We start from the raw sequence: 17,325 nt of genomic DNA on the forward strand, positions 1-17,325 counted from the left end.
TACGGGCATTTCATTGGCCTTAAACACTCGTTTAGAGCTGGGGAGGTGGCAGGAATTTTTATTAAAGAAATGGTATGGCTTCATGGAATGCCAATGTCTATTGTATCGAATAGAGACAAAATTTTTATGAACAAATTTTGGGAGGAGATATTTCGAACAAGGCACCAAACTCAACAGAAGCATAGCCTAACACCCTCAAACGGAGGTACTTAACCGGACTTTAAAAAACCTACCTACTCTGTTTTGCTTCCTCAAAACTGAAGGTGTGATACATATAGATGCCTTGGGTTGAATTATGGTATAATAGCTCCTACCACACAACTTCTAGGATGACTCCATTTCAAGTAGTGTATGGACGAGAACCACCACCCTTATTGAGGTTTGAGAAGAGATTTGCCTCGGTTTCAATGGTGGAGCAATAGTTGATTGAGAGAGATTTAATCCTTGAGGAATTAAAGGCACAACTGATGAGAGCACAAGTAATGATGAAGAAAGGAGTAGATCTAAAAAGAAGGGAGGTGAAGTACAAAGAATGAGACTTGGTTTATTTGAAATTAAGGCCATATCGTCAGAAATCATTGGCTGCTCATGCAAATGAAAAGTTGGCTGCTTGATATTATGGTCCATTTGAAATTGAAGAGGTAGGCTCAGTAGCCTATAAGCTAATACTGCCACCTCATTGCCCTATCTATCTTGCATTCCACGTGTCCGAACTATGGGAGGCAAGAGGGGCATTGAAAGCTAGCGTGGAGATTCCTTAACAGCTCAATGAAGACCTTGAGATGCTGGTAGAATTGGAGGCATTGCTTGGATTTCAATCGCGGAACAGAAAGAATTTGCGAGGATTAAAGGTACTCATATAATGGAAGGGACTACCACCGTTAGAAGCTACTTGGGAGCGTTACCACTTGTTCCAGCAGCAATTCCCATTTTTCCACCTTGAGGACAAGGTGAAAGTTGGGGAGGGGGGGGAAGGGGAGTAATGATAGGCCCCAGTCCACTGGACGTACCAAAGACAATCCAAGGGGAAGGGATAGGAGAGTAAATTGGCTAGCTAGCATAACAACCAACCATGTGTGAAGGCGTAGAGTTAGAAATCGCTGGTTTGTGTAACAAACCAATAAGTGTGAATATAAATTCGATTAGAGATGGAGGATGAGAAAATATAAAGAGGAGAGAAAATTGTAAGAGACATGCTGATTTTGGATTTAGTTTTTTGCAGAGTTGAGGGCTTGTCAAATGCCCTGTTTTCCTTGTAATCTTGATCGAATTAGTGAATTGAATCAAAATTCAGTGAATTTTTTTCTAGTACCCATCATTGATTTACTATTTCATGATACCAACATTCCTTACTATATATTTATCATGGTTTATTGTTTATTGATGCTACTTAATGTTTTATTGCACACAAATATTGTTTAGTTGATGATCTTAGTGCCATGACTATAAGGACCTCATATTGTCATTCAATAGGAAAGACTAAGTGGGACATTTGAATTCACAACGAATTTAGTATATGTTTTCTGAGTTTTGATGTCTCATTATTGTAGTTAGTTGTCACTAGACTTGCACGATGCATTTTTATTAGTGAGATAGGTAGTATGTTTTAGCATATCTATCACTTACCTACTATGTGATTCACCGATTACCATATTGGTTATCATACGTACATGCTTATACTGTATACATAACTAACAATAAGGGTGCATTTGATAGAGGTGAAAAATGAGAGTGAAATTTTAATTCTCACCCCAACTCCTAGGAATTTTAATTCTTGATTTCAAGGAAAATCTTCACTTTTTAAACTAAGATGGAATTGAAAAACTGTTTGATAGAAATTTTTGAAATTTAGATGGAATTCGAATTCTACCCTCATTTTCCACCCTTATCAAACGCACTCTAAGTGTTTATAAAACAAAAAGCCCGAGAAAGAAGTGCCTTGGTGTATGGGTTCATAGGCAATTGCAAAGATAAACAGATACTACAAAATCAAATCTTATTATTTATTTTAGGTTATGTTCAATTAAGATGCTCAACTAGGGGATCACAGCTAGGAGAATTTTCTGCTTTTAAATTGTTTCCTTTTTCATTTGATTGATTATTCTTATTATAATCCCAATCTGTTAGGAATGTGATTGGAGATTCTCTTGTGTATATAAATACATCAGTTATGTACAACAAGAATTGTGAATAAGATTTTCAGGTTCTCATATGGTATCAGAATAATAATCATTGATCCACTATGAAGAGAGTTTGTAAAAAAAACTAAACTATAGTTTGTTGCCTCCAGAATTATTTTTAAAGCATAGAAAACCCCAAGCAAGCAAATGAACACCAAATTATTAGAAATTTAGGTATAATTTACTTAAATTCATTTCTAACACACTAAAAATTTGATATATACTGATATGTTGCCCTTTAATTTTCATTACATTGATTAATAACTTCTAATTAAATGACAACAATCCAAAGATATTTACCAAATGCTATCAATCTCATTTAATACAAATAAAATATCAAAGCACATATTTGGTCATAAAGTGTTTCTTATTCTTTCTTTTTTTCTACTTTTTGCTTTTTTCTCTCGCTAAGGGAGTAGTCTTGACTTTTTCCATAGGCATCGCCACATATAATCAAAAGATAAAAAATATAATATTTAACAATATAATATTCTATTATAGAATAGTTGAACACATGTTTTATATAACTATCCTTAAGATTACAAAATAATTTCCCATATTTAACAATTGAATGCATTTTTCCAATTTTGAGGAAAAGGAAAATAGGAGATGAAGAAAATTAGAGATGAAAACTGAAAAATGTTTTCTTCAACTAAACCACCCCTTTCTTTCTTTTAAGCCAGCAACCAAACACTTCAAGCTTTTCTAAGCCAAAAAGAAAAAATAGAAAGCAAAAGAAATGCTAAAACAATTTGTGCCAAACAGGGAACAAAGATTTGGTTATTCTGATACAGATGCCAAAATGACAATCAAAAGTGGAAACTGCTCATTATGCTCAAGGAGAATTGAGGGAAAGGCGGCTTCTCCTGATGAGTAAGATCTTACTGCAACTTACGTACGCAGATGATGGTGAGTCCTAATTTGCAGCAGAGATATTATGGCCTACATAACTGAGTAGCCCGGGCCGCCGCCGCCTTCTGGAACATTCCACTCAATGTTCTGCTTTGGATCTTTAATGTCACAAGCCTGAAAGTTTCAGGAAGAAGTATAGTTAAGCTTGGGAGATACAAGACTATTTTTGTGGATAACGTGGAGGGAAAAAGCAGCAAAATGAAAGCAGTTCCTTTCTCCAAACTTACATTACCATGTTTGAACCAAATACAACTTGTCCACCATAGTGAAACTGAGAAGGCATTTTTTTTTTTTTTTTTTTAAGTCATAGGAACTGAACAGGATTAAAGTGAATCCACGCATACTCAAACAATCTTATCAATTTCCTAGCCCTCGTATGTACAATGAGGTCTTTGAAGCCCAATAACTCTTGCTTAAAATGCTAGTCAGAACTACAGTACTAGTTACTATTAAAAGGAGTTTCAAACTTAACACCAACAAAGGTTTGGAACTCCGGAGGGTTAAGGTTAAGGGAATTCCTTCGCTTGCAGAGAGTGAGCGGGAAGGGATCCCACAGTTTGGGCCACTTGGTGCTGTCCTTGGCATGCCGGAGAGGGGATGTGGTTGAAAGATCCCCTAATGCGAGATTGATTATGACTGGCTTCGCCTTGAAGATTTGATGGATCTAGAGAGATTCCTTTATGTCACATCTTGAAGACTCTTGATTTTGGGGCACTACGAGGACAATTTTCATGATGTTTCCCAACCTGGCCTTGTTCAAGCAGTTTCAAAGCACACCTCATTATGTTCAAGCATGATGAAATTCAAAGGCTGATTAAATTTAGGTCTGGTAACACTTAAGGAGGATAGTTTTGTGGATATGGTTGACTGCCTAGTGGATCCTCTAGCTTTTCCTAGCAACAAAACTCAAGTTTCTAAAGAAGCATGTTGAAAAATTAAAACAGAGTATTTGGCATAATTAAAGGGTCAGGATCAATAGATTGTTGGATGAATCGGATAATGAAAGGGAGGGAGTTTCTCCAGGGGACCAGGAATTTGTTGAGAGCTAAAACAAAGTGTGGAGCCGGTAGACTACTGATCTTTGAGGAAGTTAGAAGAATACATCTAGACATAGATTTTCCCAAGGAAGGGGAAAGAACACCAAGTTTTTCAATAAGTTGACTAATGCCTGTGGGAGAGAGTTATACAGGGAGCATTAGGAAGAGATCATAGTTGTCAAAGGCTCAAGGTGCCCCAAGGCCCAAGAGTGCTTGGAGCTTAGGAGTGAGGCGCACATTTATTAGATAGCTAGTAGGGTGTTTTTATTGTTTTTCCTTTTAACTTTACTCCTAGTTGTTACTAGTTAGATTTTAACAAGACCATCAAAAATTAAAAACATAAAAATTATGACAGGCACAAAAGGCATGCCCCTTGCTCCTCAAGGTGAGGCACACACCTTAGAGCCTAGGTGCGCACCTCATACAGCAAGATGTACTTAACTGAACCTTGAGCCTAGCAGGCACACTTTTGACAACTATGGCTGAGGTTATTAGGGATGATGTCATGCTAATGGCATCATATCAATTTATGGGAAGCATAGATTCAAGGAATGGAGATTACTTCACTGAGGATGGAATTTAAAAGTATATCATAGGAGCAAAGTTAGTGGCAGGGGATCATGAATGGGTACAAAGCATCAGTTCCAAAAGATCTCACCATGGCTTTTATCCAGCACCGTTGACGTTTTCTCCATGCAAGGTAATAGCCTGTTAGCATGATTTTTGCTGCACTAAGTCTTGTAGGAAAGGTTTGAATACCTCAATACTCATTATGCTAAATCAAGTTGAAGCCGTTATGTAGGAGTCTAGTGGGCCATGTGTACAAAAATCCATGCAAAAGTCCTGTCTTCAAGGATGAAATTAGTTATCGGTTACATGGTGGCAAGTCTTAAAATGCCTCTATCATGGGTTCCAAATTCTTGGCATTGCATTTATAGTTTATTAGTGTATGGATATGCAAAAAGACTTACGACCACATTTATTGGTCTTATTCCATGGCGTATTGAAAGATATTTGGTTTTGTCAACTTTTAGGGATAGCACTGATACCCTTGTTTTGCTACTTCATTTCCAATTTGCAGATGATGCGACTCTTTCTGTGGGTGGAATGGAAGAGAGAATTGAGCTTCTTAAGATGCATGCAGTATGCGTTATAATCATTCAATGCGCTGGACAATTTTTAGACAGTACTATATATTTATTCTGGAAAGAACTTGCAATTACCTTGCAGTGCAGGCAATTTTGGGCGTTAATCTGCAGCTTCAACTTGCCTTTATCATCTGGGACATACCTATGTAACAGTTCAAGTTGGAAGAAGCAGAATCAGAGATGAAGAACAGAAGTTGCTCTTGAAAGAAAAAGAAATGCTCTGAACAAGCATATTACTCGTATACACGTGCAGGGCAATATCGGGACTCAAGTCCAGCATACTTTGACAAGTTTACAAGTTCAGGAATCTTGGGGTCTCTAAGTCGAAGATGAGCTGGTTGGTCATGTTCATGATTTGTGTTGCTCCTAAACAATCAAAGAAAGGAACAGATCCATCATAACAAGAGGAAAGAATCAATTCCCATTTCACTGCCTGAAAAACAGTGTCAAAGAATGGTTTACTGTGTGCAATGTGATTTTTCCAAATAGCAAGGTCATAAGTAAAAATAATTTACTATATCCATCTTGTTCCTTCACATTATTCCATCAAGAACATTTTTGACTTTTTCCCACAAGAGCACGGTATTCAATTTTCTCAATCCAGCAATGACACTTCTGGATCATAAAAATGTCCCAAATTTAAATTGAGAACTCTTATAAATCCTAGGTTACACTTATAATGTCATCCAATCATCTCAAAAGCCAAATGTCCCTTCCATATTTGCTAATGCTGACACTATATTTAGTTAAACAACTTAAACTCTAGGCCTATTCCAGCATTATACTTCTCAATAGAACAGGGAGAGGTGGCATAAGAGAGGAAAAGAGAATATACTTATAAAACCTGTATAACGATGTTGGCACATCTAAAGAAGTTAGGGAGAGGCTGAGTAAGAGAGGAAATGGAAATACGCTCATAGCACCTGTATAAAGATGTTGGCACATCAAATGACACAATCCCATCTGGTTTTGAATATTGAATTGGAGAGTATAAGTGTGCCTCCTGCAAGTGGGACATTGCATTGATCAATAGATGCTGTAATCAAGGTTAGTACTCTAGCAATTACAACATAATACAGAGTACAATAGATATTTGCCTGGGTTCTGGAGGATGCATATTAGCACTCACATATATCTAATTAATCCATTCAAAGAATTAACTTACATCAGTATTTTTAATGTAATATGAGGGAAAAAAGCCAATGCATTTTGTTCTTTTAAATGAAGATGTATATTGATAACCAAACAGGTAAAGCAAATGCTCTTAGCATCCATGTGTAGAGTAGGATTATAATGACAGCTCCAAGATATTGCAAATTGACCTAAATTACCAGCTTTTAGGAGGGCATCCCTGCGGAGTTTCTTTTTCTCTTTCAATTGGCAGAAGCTCACTTGCATAATATTCAAGGAAGAATCAAGAGATTTGTCCATCCTCTAGACATTAAAAGAAAATTTATAACACGCACAACAACTTAGACCTAATCAGAACTCAGATACTAACTATACAACACTGTTGATAATGACCCCAAAATTGAAATATCACAGAAAGGGCATGCAAAAGGCATCATGTTTCCAATTTTATTATATATTTTTAACATGTTAAGCTGTCCTCCCCAGGAAAAAACCAATTCACGGTTGAAACATACCAGGTATGCTATCTGATTTGATACCACCAAATTTTGGTGATCATTCATTCATAAAATAAATAAACTGGTTTTTCCATCATATAACAGTTGCCCAACGGAATTTGAGCCTATTCAAATACTCAGTAATTGCAATATTAACAATTCTTCTCTTAAATATGTTTCAATCATTACCAAAATTTGTCATTATCAGGTAGTAATTTCTTACCTCTGTTGCTTCATGGTCAGGTACGCCATGCTTCAGGGTAAAGGGGAATCTTCCCTTTAGTATGTAGCTACAGGGAAAAAGGGCCAGTTATAGATGTTTCATGCATGAAATGGGAACAAAAATCAAAACATTATTCAACATAATCAGACAAAAGGAGACGTCTTACTGTTCTAAAGCACTTACAGCCAAACCAGGAAAAAGTCCAAACTCAAAAGCCTACAAAGAGAAGAAAATTCTGTGACATTAGCACACAATAAATTCATCAATCTTCACCCATATTTTTCCATCCAATCAGTTGGCTCTCCTCCATTCTAGAGGATCTTGTAAACTAAGCCATCTAACCATTTTTCTTCATCTATTTGCTATTAACCTAGAATGACATGGTCGGGGTTCTGACAACACAATCCAAATACATATAACAATATTTTCTTGATCATATGAAACAGGACCATTGATTTAAATAATACCAAAATATACATAATTTCTCCTAATGGTGGATTTCTACACCTAGCATAGGGGTAAGTACTGCACAAAATATTAAGAATGATGTAAATAAAATATGTCATACATCCCCAACATAATGGTGTATATATCTAAGCATGTGGTATAAGTGCCAAATGTAAATATTGAGCATCAATACAGGTAGAAACAATGCTATTAGGCCTTCAAGTTTCCCATTATACTCATCACACTTTCAAAGATGGTATTACCAGGGTAATAGTTTGTTGAGATGAAACATGACTTAGAGGCTTGAGGAAATCATAGATTAGAAAGAGAATAACAATAAAAAGTAGGTTGAAGAATATATCATTTCGAAGATGGAATAAGTTTCAATACTTACTGGTCTATAGTTCCGAGCCTTGTAAAGTTCTTCCCATATCCATGAATTCCGTAGGTTGTTCCAGTATATTTCCATGTTCAAACCTTCATGCAGTACACCAAATGCAGCTTCTGCTGCTAGCATGCCTGTAAAAACAGCATAATCATTTTTTTGTCAATGGCAATCTATTTTTGCAGTATGTGCAAAAGGCAGCTTCTGCAAAATGCCTTAGGTAACTACATAAGGTTTCAGATACAGCATTAAGAGTACAGGACATCTACTTGTACACCTTTTATTCTATTTCAAGTGAAAATGCCGTTGAAAAGATTCTTCAGTTTATCCTTAGGTCTGACCAGTTAGAAGTGCTTAGGTGGCTCTCCAAAATATTAAATATTTGCAAAAGGTGTGCCGTTGTCTTACGGATAAAAAAATACAATATAGAGTCATCATATTTACACGTATATTTAAATATTTGGTTTTGTGTACATTCACAATAGTGCAATAACCAAGGATCCACAAAAGGAGGAGAGATGTTAGCACTGGAAATACCAGCAGAGTCTTGATTTTTTCTTAGGCAAGCAAGAATTCATGTAGATGATCCAGCCTAGTAGGTTTTAAGGCTTGATATGTTGCTGTTGTTTTACTCTCATGACCATACTTTTGTGCATAATTCTTTAGCAAGTCTAGGCATGAAAGAAATTCCAAGATTTTCTTCTTTACGTTGTCCTTCACCCATTATTCTTCCACAAAGGTCACTATTCCCAGGTATGATTGACAGTCTGACAAATGTACAGGTTTCTAATTTCTAGTTTCCTAATATATAGGTGTTTAATGTATAGATATGTTTCCTTTATTAGTTAGTTTCCTAAATGTACAGGTTTCCTTAGGAGACAGGTTTCCTTAGCAGTTAGTTTCCTCATTGGTTAGTCTTCTAGTTTCCTTATGAAGGTTTCAGGATTTACCTTTAAATATATGTGTAAATTGATTCTGTGAATAATAAGAAATTACCAGAAACTCTTCAGGTAATAATCCTATAGAAAACCGTGTATAAGAAATAGAGATAATTAGGTAATTAAGCAAATTATAGAGACTGTTTTTCATTCATTATACAATTATTTATTTTCTAAGTGGCAGTTTTTTCTGTAACGGTTGAGCAATTACCATTTGTATATAAATTAGTCCAATCCGAATAATAAAGTGAGGGGTTTTTCTATCTAAAATCAACATGGTATCATAGCAGTGAGACAGAGAGTCCAAAGAGGGAGAAAGAGAGAGAGAGCGGCAATGATGGTAAAGTAAAAATCTACTACTGTCATCGGTAACTGCCCATCTCCTTCATCTTTGTCCACTATAGCTGCAGCCCCAGCCACAATCGTCATCGTCATTGTCACCATCACCCTTAACCGCAATCACAACCGTCACCATTGAAGGGATAACCAACCAGAGTCACGAAACTGCATTAGAGAAAGTGAAGGGTGACAAAAATGGAGATTGACGGGAACGACGAAAGGGTTGCAGCACAAAACCCAAACAACCATCAAAGGACACAGCACAAAGCCGTACTTCGGCATTGAAGATGGTAGATGTTGGTCACAGGCGGACTCAAGGAGAAGGCAAACAGTTGCACCAAAAAAGGTTGATTCACTAGCTGGAAGGTCGTCATCATGTGGTCATTCAATAATGACACTCACGACCCCCCGTACGATCACTGCCTTGTCGCCAACCGTGCCAAATATCCTAATAAGGTGATTTACACGGACTCAGCCAAGAAGACCTCCAAGAAGTCGCACGTCAAGGCTTTCGCCGGCATCACCAAATATTCTAAGAGGGGTGATTCACAAGGAGGCCAAGAAATCTCACATCAAGGCATTCATCAAACTCATCAATTACAACCACATCATGCCTACTCACTACACTCTCAACACCGATCTCAAGGAAATTGTCATGTTGCTGCAATTGAAAGTGAAATTTCTCAAGAAAAATTAAAAGAAAGGTTGTTGACTTATCCCATTAAAAGGGGCTTGTAAGTTGTTGCTTCGTCCATAAAAGCAAAAGATTCCAACATAGCCTATAAAAGTTTCTTTTAAAAGTCGAGGTTTCAATTTAGCCTATAAAAACTGTATTGCTATTCAATGGTATGATTGGTTTGAAACCTGTCGTGAAGTTCCTTCGTGGAGCAGTTTAAGGAAGGACTTCTAGTTTGTTTTGGGCCATCTAAATACAAGAATGTTGAGGGCGAGCTTGCTAAAATTCGCCAGACTTCTACTATCTTAGAGTAGCAAATTTGACTTAAGAAACTATAAAATCAGGCTAAAGATTGGACTGAACACCAGCTGCTGCAAACATTTATTGAAGGTCTTCATCCAGATATTCTCTGTGAAATTTGTTAAATTCTTAATCACCATCTCATTTAAAATTTTAAACTGTTAGATAGAGGAATAATTTTATCTTTTATAATATCATTATTACTCTCTACACACCCCCTCACGTGTGGTCGGGCTTTACTGCATAACTGGTCCAAACACGTGTAATAATTTAAATATTGGGTCAGTAGTGAGGTTCAAACTTAGACCTTTGCCTACTCTAATACAATGTTAAATTGTTAATCACTATCTCATCAAAAATCTTAAGTTGTTAGATAAAGGGTTAACTTTTATCTTTTATATTATCACTTTCATTCTCAACAAAGTTAAGACTCACTAACCAAGTAAAATGATTTCTGTAATTTCTTCTGCAAGGTTGCAAGAGGAGAAAATCAATATGGAAAATTGCCGAGCCAAGAATAGTGCTAGTAAACAAGTTGTTACCGAGTCAACTGCTCCAATTATTCCTGGCCAAAATCCTCCTACCAGATGACTGACCCAAGAAGAAGTCAAAAAAATGGTAAACAAAAGGGCTTATGCTGGCATTGTGATGAAAAATGGAGTATAGAGCACTGCTGCGAGCAAGGCAAACTTTTGATGATTGACCAGTGAAAGATGAACTGGAAGGATTATTCTAATCCTCACACTATTCAAATTGAAGGATTTTTTATGCACCAATCAGCTAATGTTTTGATTGATACTGGCAGCACTAATAATTTTGTGGATGGCAAGGTTGGTAAGTGGTTGGCTTATTCTATCAAGCAATTTGAGGTAAATGTTGCTAATGGACAAGTTTTAGCCTATGATAGTACGTGTCCCAAAGTGAAGCTCATGCTGCAGAGTCAGGAGTTATTAGTGGATTTTTTTTCCTACTGCTATTGGAGGAGTATGAAGTGGTGCTTGGGATTGGATGATTACAGACTCTAGGAGATATTTTCTGGAAATTTTCTAAATTAATCATGAAAAATTTTCTCAATGGAAAGCAGGTGATTTTCAAGGGAAAGTATGGCAATGACATCACAACTATTACAAGCCATAGAATGGAAAGAGTTCTTTGGAAGGCACAACATGGGTTTTTGGTGCAATTATGGAGATATTTGCTAAACCACAAGGCCAAATTTACCAATCAAGGATGCCACTTGGGAGACTTTCAAATCATTGGAAGAGAGGTTCCCAGGGTTTAATGCGACTCAGCCTCGAGGACAAAGCTGTTTTGAAGAGGCAGGGAATGTTAGCATTCCAAAATTTTAGGGATTCAATTATTTTCTTGGATTTTGATTTTAAATTACAAATCCTAGTTGATTATGATAAAGTTCCTTAATTTTAGATATTAGTCTAGATTAGTTACCCTTAATTACTTGATTGTCTTTGATTATGTTTCCTTAACTTAAGGGATTTGAGTTAGATTAGATACTTAGTTGTTTCCGTTTTTGTTAGAGATCCTAGTTAATTACAGAATACAAATCCTAATTGATTAAGGGAAATCTATATATGTAATTGTCTTTGGCTTATTTTTCAAGCAATCAAATACAATTCAAAGCTTTAGCTAATTTGGAGATCAAATCACTTTCTCTTTTCCCTATTCTCTTTTCAAATTTCCCGATAAAACCCTAGGGTTTTATCAGAAATGCATAGAAATGTTCAAAAACGAAAGCTAAAACCTATATAAATATTTATACAAGAGCTATGTTCAATAATTGAGTATGTTGAGATTGACACATGTCCTTCCGTGGTAGCAAATGTAACTTAGATATATAATTTAATGTGAACTAGGTGTTTTGAACAAATCAATATCAATCAAAAGCCAATGTTATTCTCGATATGCATAAAGGCCCAACCAAATATAATCTCAAAATCATTAAACTAAACAACAATAACTACAATATACTCAAATATTTTCGGTAACAACAACAATAACAACATATCCAGCCTTTAAGAAATTGACTACTTTTAATTAGGCTAAATTACCAAAAATTCTTGAACTTAGCCTCTAAGTATCAATTATTATTGTTACTTAATTACAACAATTAAATTTATTTATCTTAGGAAACAACTCAGATAGAGTCTAGGCAGAGGCTTAAGGTTCAAGGCACCACAGGAGGGTTAACAGGTGTCGGGCTCAATCCGTTGTCCGAGAGAGTTAAGAGGACGCTGGGCGTCTCTGGATGGCTTTTGAGAGTCTCCGAGGGACCTCGCTCACTGGAGAGTCTTTGAAAGGGTGGCACCGAAAGGGTCTGTAGCACAAAAACAATTAGAAAGCACGCGGGGATCTTCCCCACATAGGCCCTCCGATGCCTATGTCAGACAATGTTGTCTTGAAGTAGAACTACATATATATTTATGCGTATGCTAGATGTATCTGATAGGTTCTGTGTGGCTAAGAGTCTAAGTCTTCGGGTCCTGAGCTTGTGCGAGAGAGAAGTCTCAAAGAGTCCGGGCCAAAAGGTCCTTCTGTCCTGAAATGGGCAAGTATTTATTGGTGGTGGGGTCCACATGACACGTGGCATACTGATATGAGTCTCCCGACTCTTCGGGGAAAATGCATCAAATGAGGTCGGAAGGCTTGGAGGTATCTTGGGGGTCAAAGTCCCCCGATCAATATCCTTCGAATGGGTCTGAAACCACCTCGGAGCCATTGGATAGCTTGGGCTCGAGAGACTCTGAATGAATCTTGGGCCTTTGGGACGCTAAGGCTAGACCTTCCGAGAGACTCTTCGAAGACTTCGGGAGACTCTTGCCCCCGAAGACTCTTCGGAGTCATCTGAGTCTTTGGCTTACTTGGGATATTTCTAGGGATTTTTGGCTTTGATTTTCTAAGGACACCCCACAACAATAGCTCCCCACTCTTGCCTTTGGCTGCAAGGGAAAGGGAAGAGTAAAACATGGATGCTCGATGCCCCGAAAACTAGGATGCAAGCTGACCCGAATTGATGCTATATATGCAATGAGGAACTGAATGTTTGGAAGTAATACTTGATTACCAATGACTACCTGTGCATGTGGGCCTTAGTTGTCTTGCTTGCGTCATGGATACCTACGAATTTTGTAGCCAGCAAGGTGGTTCCACTGTTACTACTGTAGTTAGGGGGACGAACATACCCCAGCCTCCAAGATCGCCTTAGATTCGTTGATATTGTCAGCATTTGACAGTTGCCACTATTCCCCGACTTTTTCATTGCTGCAGGAGCCTAGGAATTTGTTCGTCCAGTGGGTGCCCCGGCGAAATGCAGAAGGGAGGACACTGAAACCTATAAAGTCTCTTTGAGAAAGGTCTGGCCTCGGATGGACATGATAACATCTGTTAGGTGTGGTATAAGAGTGGAGTACCACCTTGTTGATGGTTGTGCATAGGATTGAAAGTTGCATGCTTTCCGAGCACCTGCACCCATGTGAGCGCATACAAGAAAAATCCAACTCCCCAATTAACTGCTCCGGGGATGCTAGTTTATCCCAACTTGTGGGGGGTAAGGCAGTTGCATATGAATAAGAGATAAATGTGAGAACAATATCATGTTGTAAGATGAAGTATTCCATTAAAGTTTCGAGACTAGTGGGGGGTAATACTGTTTCAGTCACGACTAGGGGGATTGGTCACACTCTACCTTTCTAGGTCGCCTTATACTTGCAGATATTGTCGGGGTTTACCTGTTGTTGCCACTATTCCCCAGCTTATTCATCGCTAAGGAGCCTAGGAATTTGTTCGTCCAACGCATGCCCTCACGAAATGTGGGAGGGAGGACACCGAAACACGTAAAGTTTTAAGAAAGGCTAGCCACTGAGGAAGTACAGTAGTGCCCATTACGCGCCCTAGTATAGGAGTTAGGTTTTTCCCCTACTACCTGTAATATGTCCGTATCATATCTAAAGATGGTGGTTGTAGTATACCTAACCACTTTGAGTTCCATTTCATGTGTGTTTATGGGAGCGTAGTCCGCTTCACCTTTTAAGGCGCTCCTTGCATAACAGAATGGGTAAACAAACGCACGCACCCCCTGGGGATTTGTATGATAAGACATGCTAGTGATTTGTAGGTGATTCGGCTCATTTGGCCTTATATCCAGGGGGTGTTGTGCACTTTGATGGGGAGAGAATACAATGCTACATGATACAGTTTATACGACAAAGGAAGCAAAATATCTCCTTAGGTGCGTTCCAAGTCTTTCCCAGGGTTTCCCCTTGGAGTGTCAGGAGAACACAAGTGTTTGGGCCTAACATTTCTTAGATTCTATAGGGGCCTTCCCAATTTGCTCGAAGCTTGCCTCCTTCATGGAGAACGCCTGTGATAACGGATTTTCTAAGCACTAGATCGCCCGGTTGTAGTGGTCTGTCTCAAACACAGGCGTTATAGCCATTGGCTACTCTCCGATGGTAGGCCGCCAATCTGATACTAGCTTAATCCCTTAATCGTTAATCAAGTCCAGGTTGTTGGACAACTGCTCTGAGTTTCTCTGTTCGTCGAAGGATAATACTCGTGGGGATGGGATGTCTACTTCAACAGGGATAAGGGCCTCAATCCCTTTCACAAGGTTGAATGGGGTTTCACCAGTGGATACCTGACTGGTGGTATGGTAGGCCCATAGGATGGTTGGAAGCTCTTCTACACAACCACCCTTTTCTTTTCCAGCCAGGTTTTGAGGCCATGGAGAATGATCTTGTTGGTTGTTTTGGCTTGGCCATTCGCCTGTGTATAAGCAACCGATGCCATATGTAGGTGGATCCCCCATCTGCTACAAAAGGCACAGAAGGCATCAGAATCAAACTGCATACCATGGTATGTGTTTAGGATCCTGGGGATTTCGAAGCGACAAATGATGTCCTTGCATATGACATTCTCTACTTTCCCTTTTGTGATAGTCGCTAAGGGCTCTGCCTCTACCCATTTGGTTAAGTAGTCAATAACTACGAGTAGAAATTTGCGTTGTCCATAAGCGATGAGAAAGGGACCAAGTATGTCTAGCCCCCACTGTGCAAAAGGAATGGGTTGGAAAATCTGTTGGATGCCCGCTGTGGGTGCTGAAGATAACAGCGCGTGCCTGTGGCACTTGTCGCAAATCCGAACCTTTGTGGAAGCGTCCTTATGTAGTGCGGGCTAAAAGAATCCTGCTCTCATGACTTTAGCAGCTAATGCTCTTCCCCAAAGATGTTTGTTGCAATCTCCCTCATACACCTTAGTCAGCGCTTGCTATGCTTCTTGCGGACCAAGGCATTTCACCAATGGTATAGAAAAGGCTCGTTTGTATAGAATGCCATCTATGATTACGAAACAGGCTGCCCGAACCTTTAATACCTTGGCTTCTGCAGGATCGGCAGGAAGCTCTCCTAGGTAGAGATACAGTGTTTCTCCCGTCTATGGCCTAGTGGGTAGGGGTATTTCTCAGAGGTAGTCTTTGAGGGCCTGGAATCCCTGTTCACAGCTATCATCCCATTGAAAGTCTTTCCCCCCTTTCAATACTTGAAATAATGACAAGCTTTTCTCAGCAGACTTGGAGAGAAAGCAATTGAGTGCTGCAAGACGGCCTGTTAGCCGCTAAACCTCTTTTATGTTTGACAAAGCCTGCATATCTAAGATAGCTTGAATCTTTTTTAGGTTGTCTTCAATCCCGCACTGTGTAATGAGGTAGCCAAGGAACTTGCCCGATCGAATGCCAAAGGCACATTTGCTCAGATTGAGCTGCATGTCATATTGGCGGCATACTACAAAAACCTATGCCAATATTTCCACATGTGACTCCTCACGACGACTTTTGACCACCAGATCATCAACATATGCCTCCATGGTGGTTCCCAGCAAGTCCTTGAACACTTTATTAATCATCCACTGACAAGTGCACTCGCATTTTTTAGCCCAAAAGGCAATAACCTTGTGATAGTAGGTTCCTGTTTTGGCGATGAAGGAGGTCTTTTCAGCGTCAAGTGAAAACATGCTTATTTGGTGATACGTAGAGAAAGCATCCAAAAAACTTAGCATATGGTATCCTAAAGTATCGTCCACCAGTCGATCAATACATGGTAGAGGATAAGTGTAATAACCCGTTAGTGGGTCTAAGTTATCTTGCTAATATTTTAAGTGTGTTATATTTTGGCATTACTTGATCTAAATGTGGGAAAAATTTAATGTGTTGTTGAAAAGTCAAAAGAGTGAGTATGGAAAATTCAAAAGAGATTAGAGTGGAAAAGTCAAATCAGTGAGGTTAATAATCAAAGCAAGGCTTATGCAAGAGAGTTAAAAGTCAAAAATTGTGGGCTTAAATTGAAAGAAGTGGATTGCCGTTGTGTATGGATATATATATATATATATATAACTTATATTATATTTAAAGGAATTATAAAAGGGGATATGTATGTGTCAATATATATATATGTGGGGGTAAAATGGGGAAGGAAAAGATTTAAAAGGAGAAGCAGCTAGGCTTGGCATGCAAGCCATCTCATTTCCTCCTTTTCTTCTTCTTCCAACTTTTATCTCCTTTGCTTGTTCTCTCCTTTAATCTTCTCCTTGTGTTGGAGCTTCAAAAGAGGATTTAAGTTATTGTTCCAGCGGGTTGTATTTCAATTTCAACAGTTTAGTTCGTGGTTTCCTTTATCTTTCAGTAGAGCAGATGCGATCACCAATCAAGACCCGACCACATCGGAACAATATCATTGAAATAGTAGCGGCAAAACAATATTTTAATACTTCATACGTTTTAGAATTCTACTTGATTTAGGATTCTATTTCATGTTTCTACTTGATTTAGGATTTTACTTCATGTTTGATTAGGGCTTTACTTTTATTAGGATTCTAGTTGACTTTTACTTAGGATTTATTTCTATTAGGATTTTAGTTGGATTTTGTTTACAAATATTAGATGGATTTGGATTAGCTAAATACTATAAATATGCTTAGAATCTAAAGTTTGTAATAAAGTTTTTCTCAATCAAATTTCAACAACCTATTTGGGTTTTCTTAGCAAAACAGTCTTGTTTTTGCGTCTTCTTGAAAGCCAAGCTTCGGCCATTGAAGTTTGCTCTTTC

At 38.2% G+C, this 17,325-nt stretch overlaps 1 protein-coding gene across 2 annotated transcripts in view; it reads right to left on the minus strand.

The window, feature by feature from the left end:
- Positions 1–2,808: 2,808 nt before the first annotated feature.
- The window catches only part of LOC127809776 (electron transfer flavoprotein-ubiquinone oxidoreductase, mitochondrial), a 65,865-nt gene continuing 51,348 nt past the window's right edge, over positions 2,809–17,325 (minus strand). For both annotated transcript variants that reach the window (XM_052348843.1, XM_052348842.1), the window contains exons 12-18: positions 7,970–8,094; positions 7,295–7,344; positions 7,129–7,195; positions 6,201–6,280; positions 5,515–5,643; positions 5,353–5,419; positions 2,809–3,206 (exon numbers count right to left, since the gene is read on the minus strand). In XM_052348843.1, the coding sequence (XP_052204803.1) occupies positions 3,123–3,206; positions 5,353–5,419; positions 5,515–5,643; positions 6,201–6,280; positions 7,129–7,195; positions 7,295–7,344; positions 7,970–8,094 (602 nt within the window). In that variant the 3' untranslated portion in view covers positions 2,809–3,122. The remainder of the gene's footprint in view (positions 3,207–5,352; positions 5,420–5,514; positions 5,644–6,200; positions 6,281–7,128; positions 7,196–7,294; positions 7,345–7,969; positions 8,095–17,325) is intronic.

Source organism: Diospyros lotus, chromosome 9 (assembly GCF_014633365.1).
Source record: "Diospyros lotus cultivar Yz01 chromosome 9, ASM1463336v1, whole genome shotgun sequence".
Taxonomy (NCBI): domain Eukaryota; kingdom Viridiplantae; phylum Streptophyta; class Magnoliopsida; order Ericales; family Ebenaceae; genus Diospyros; species Diospyros lotus.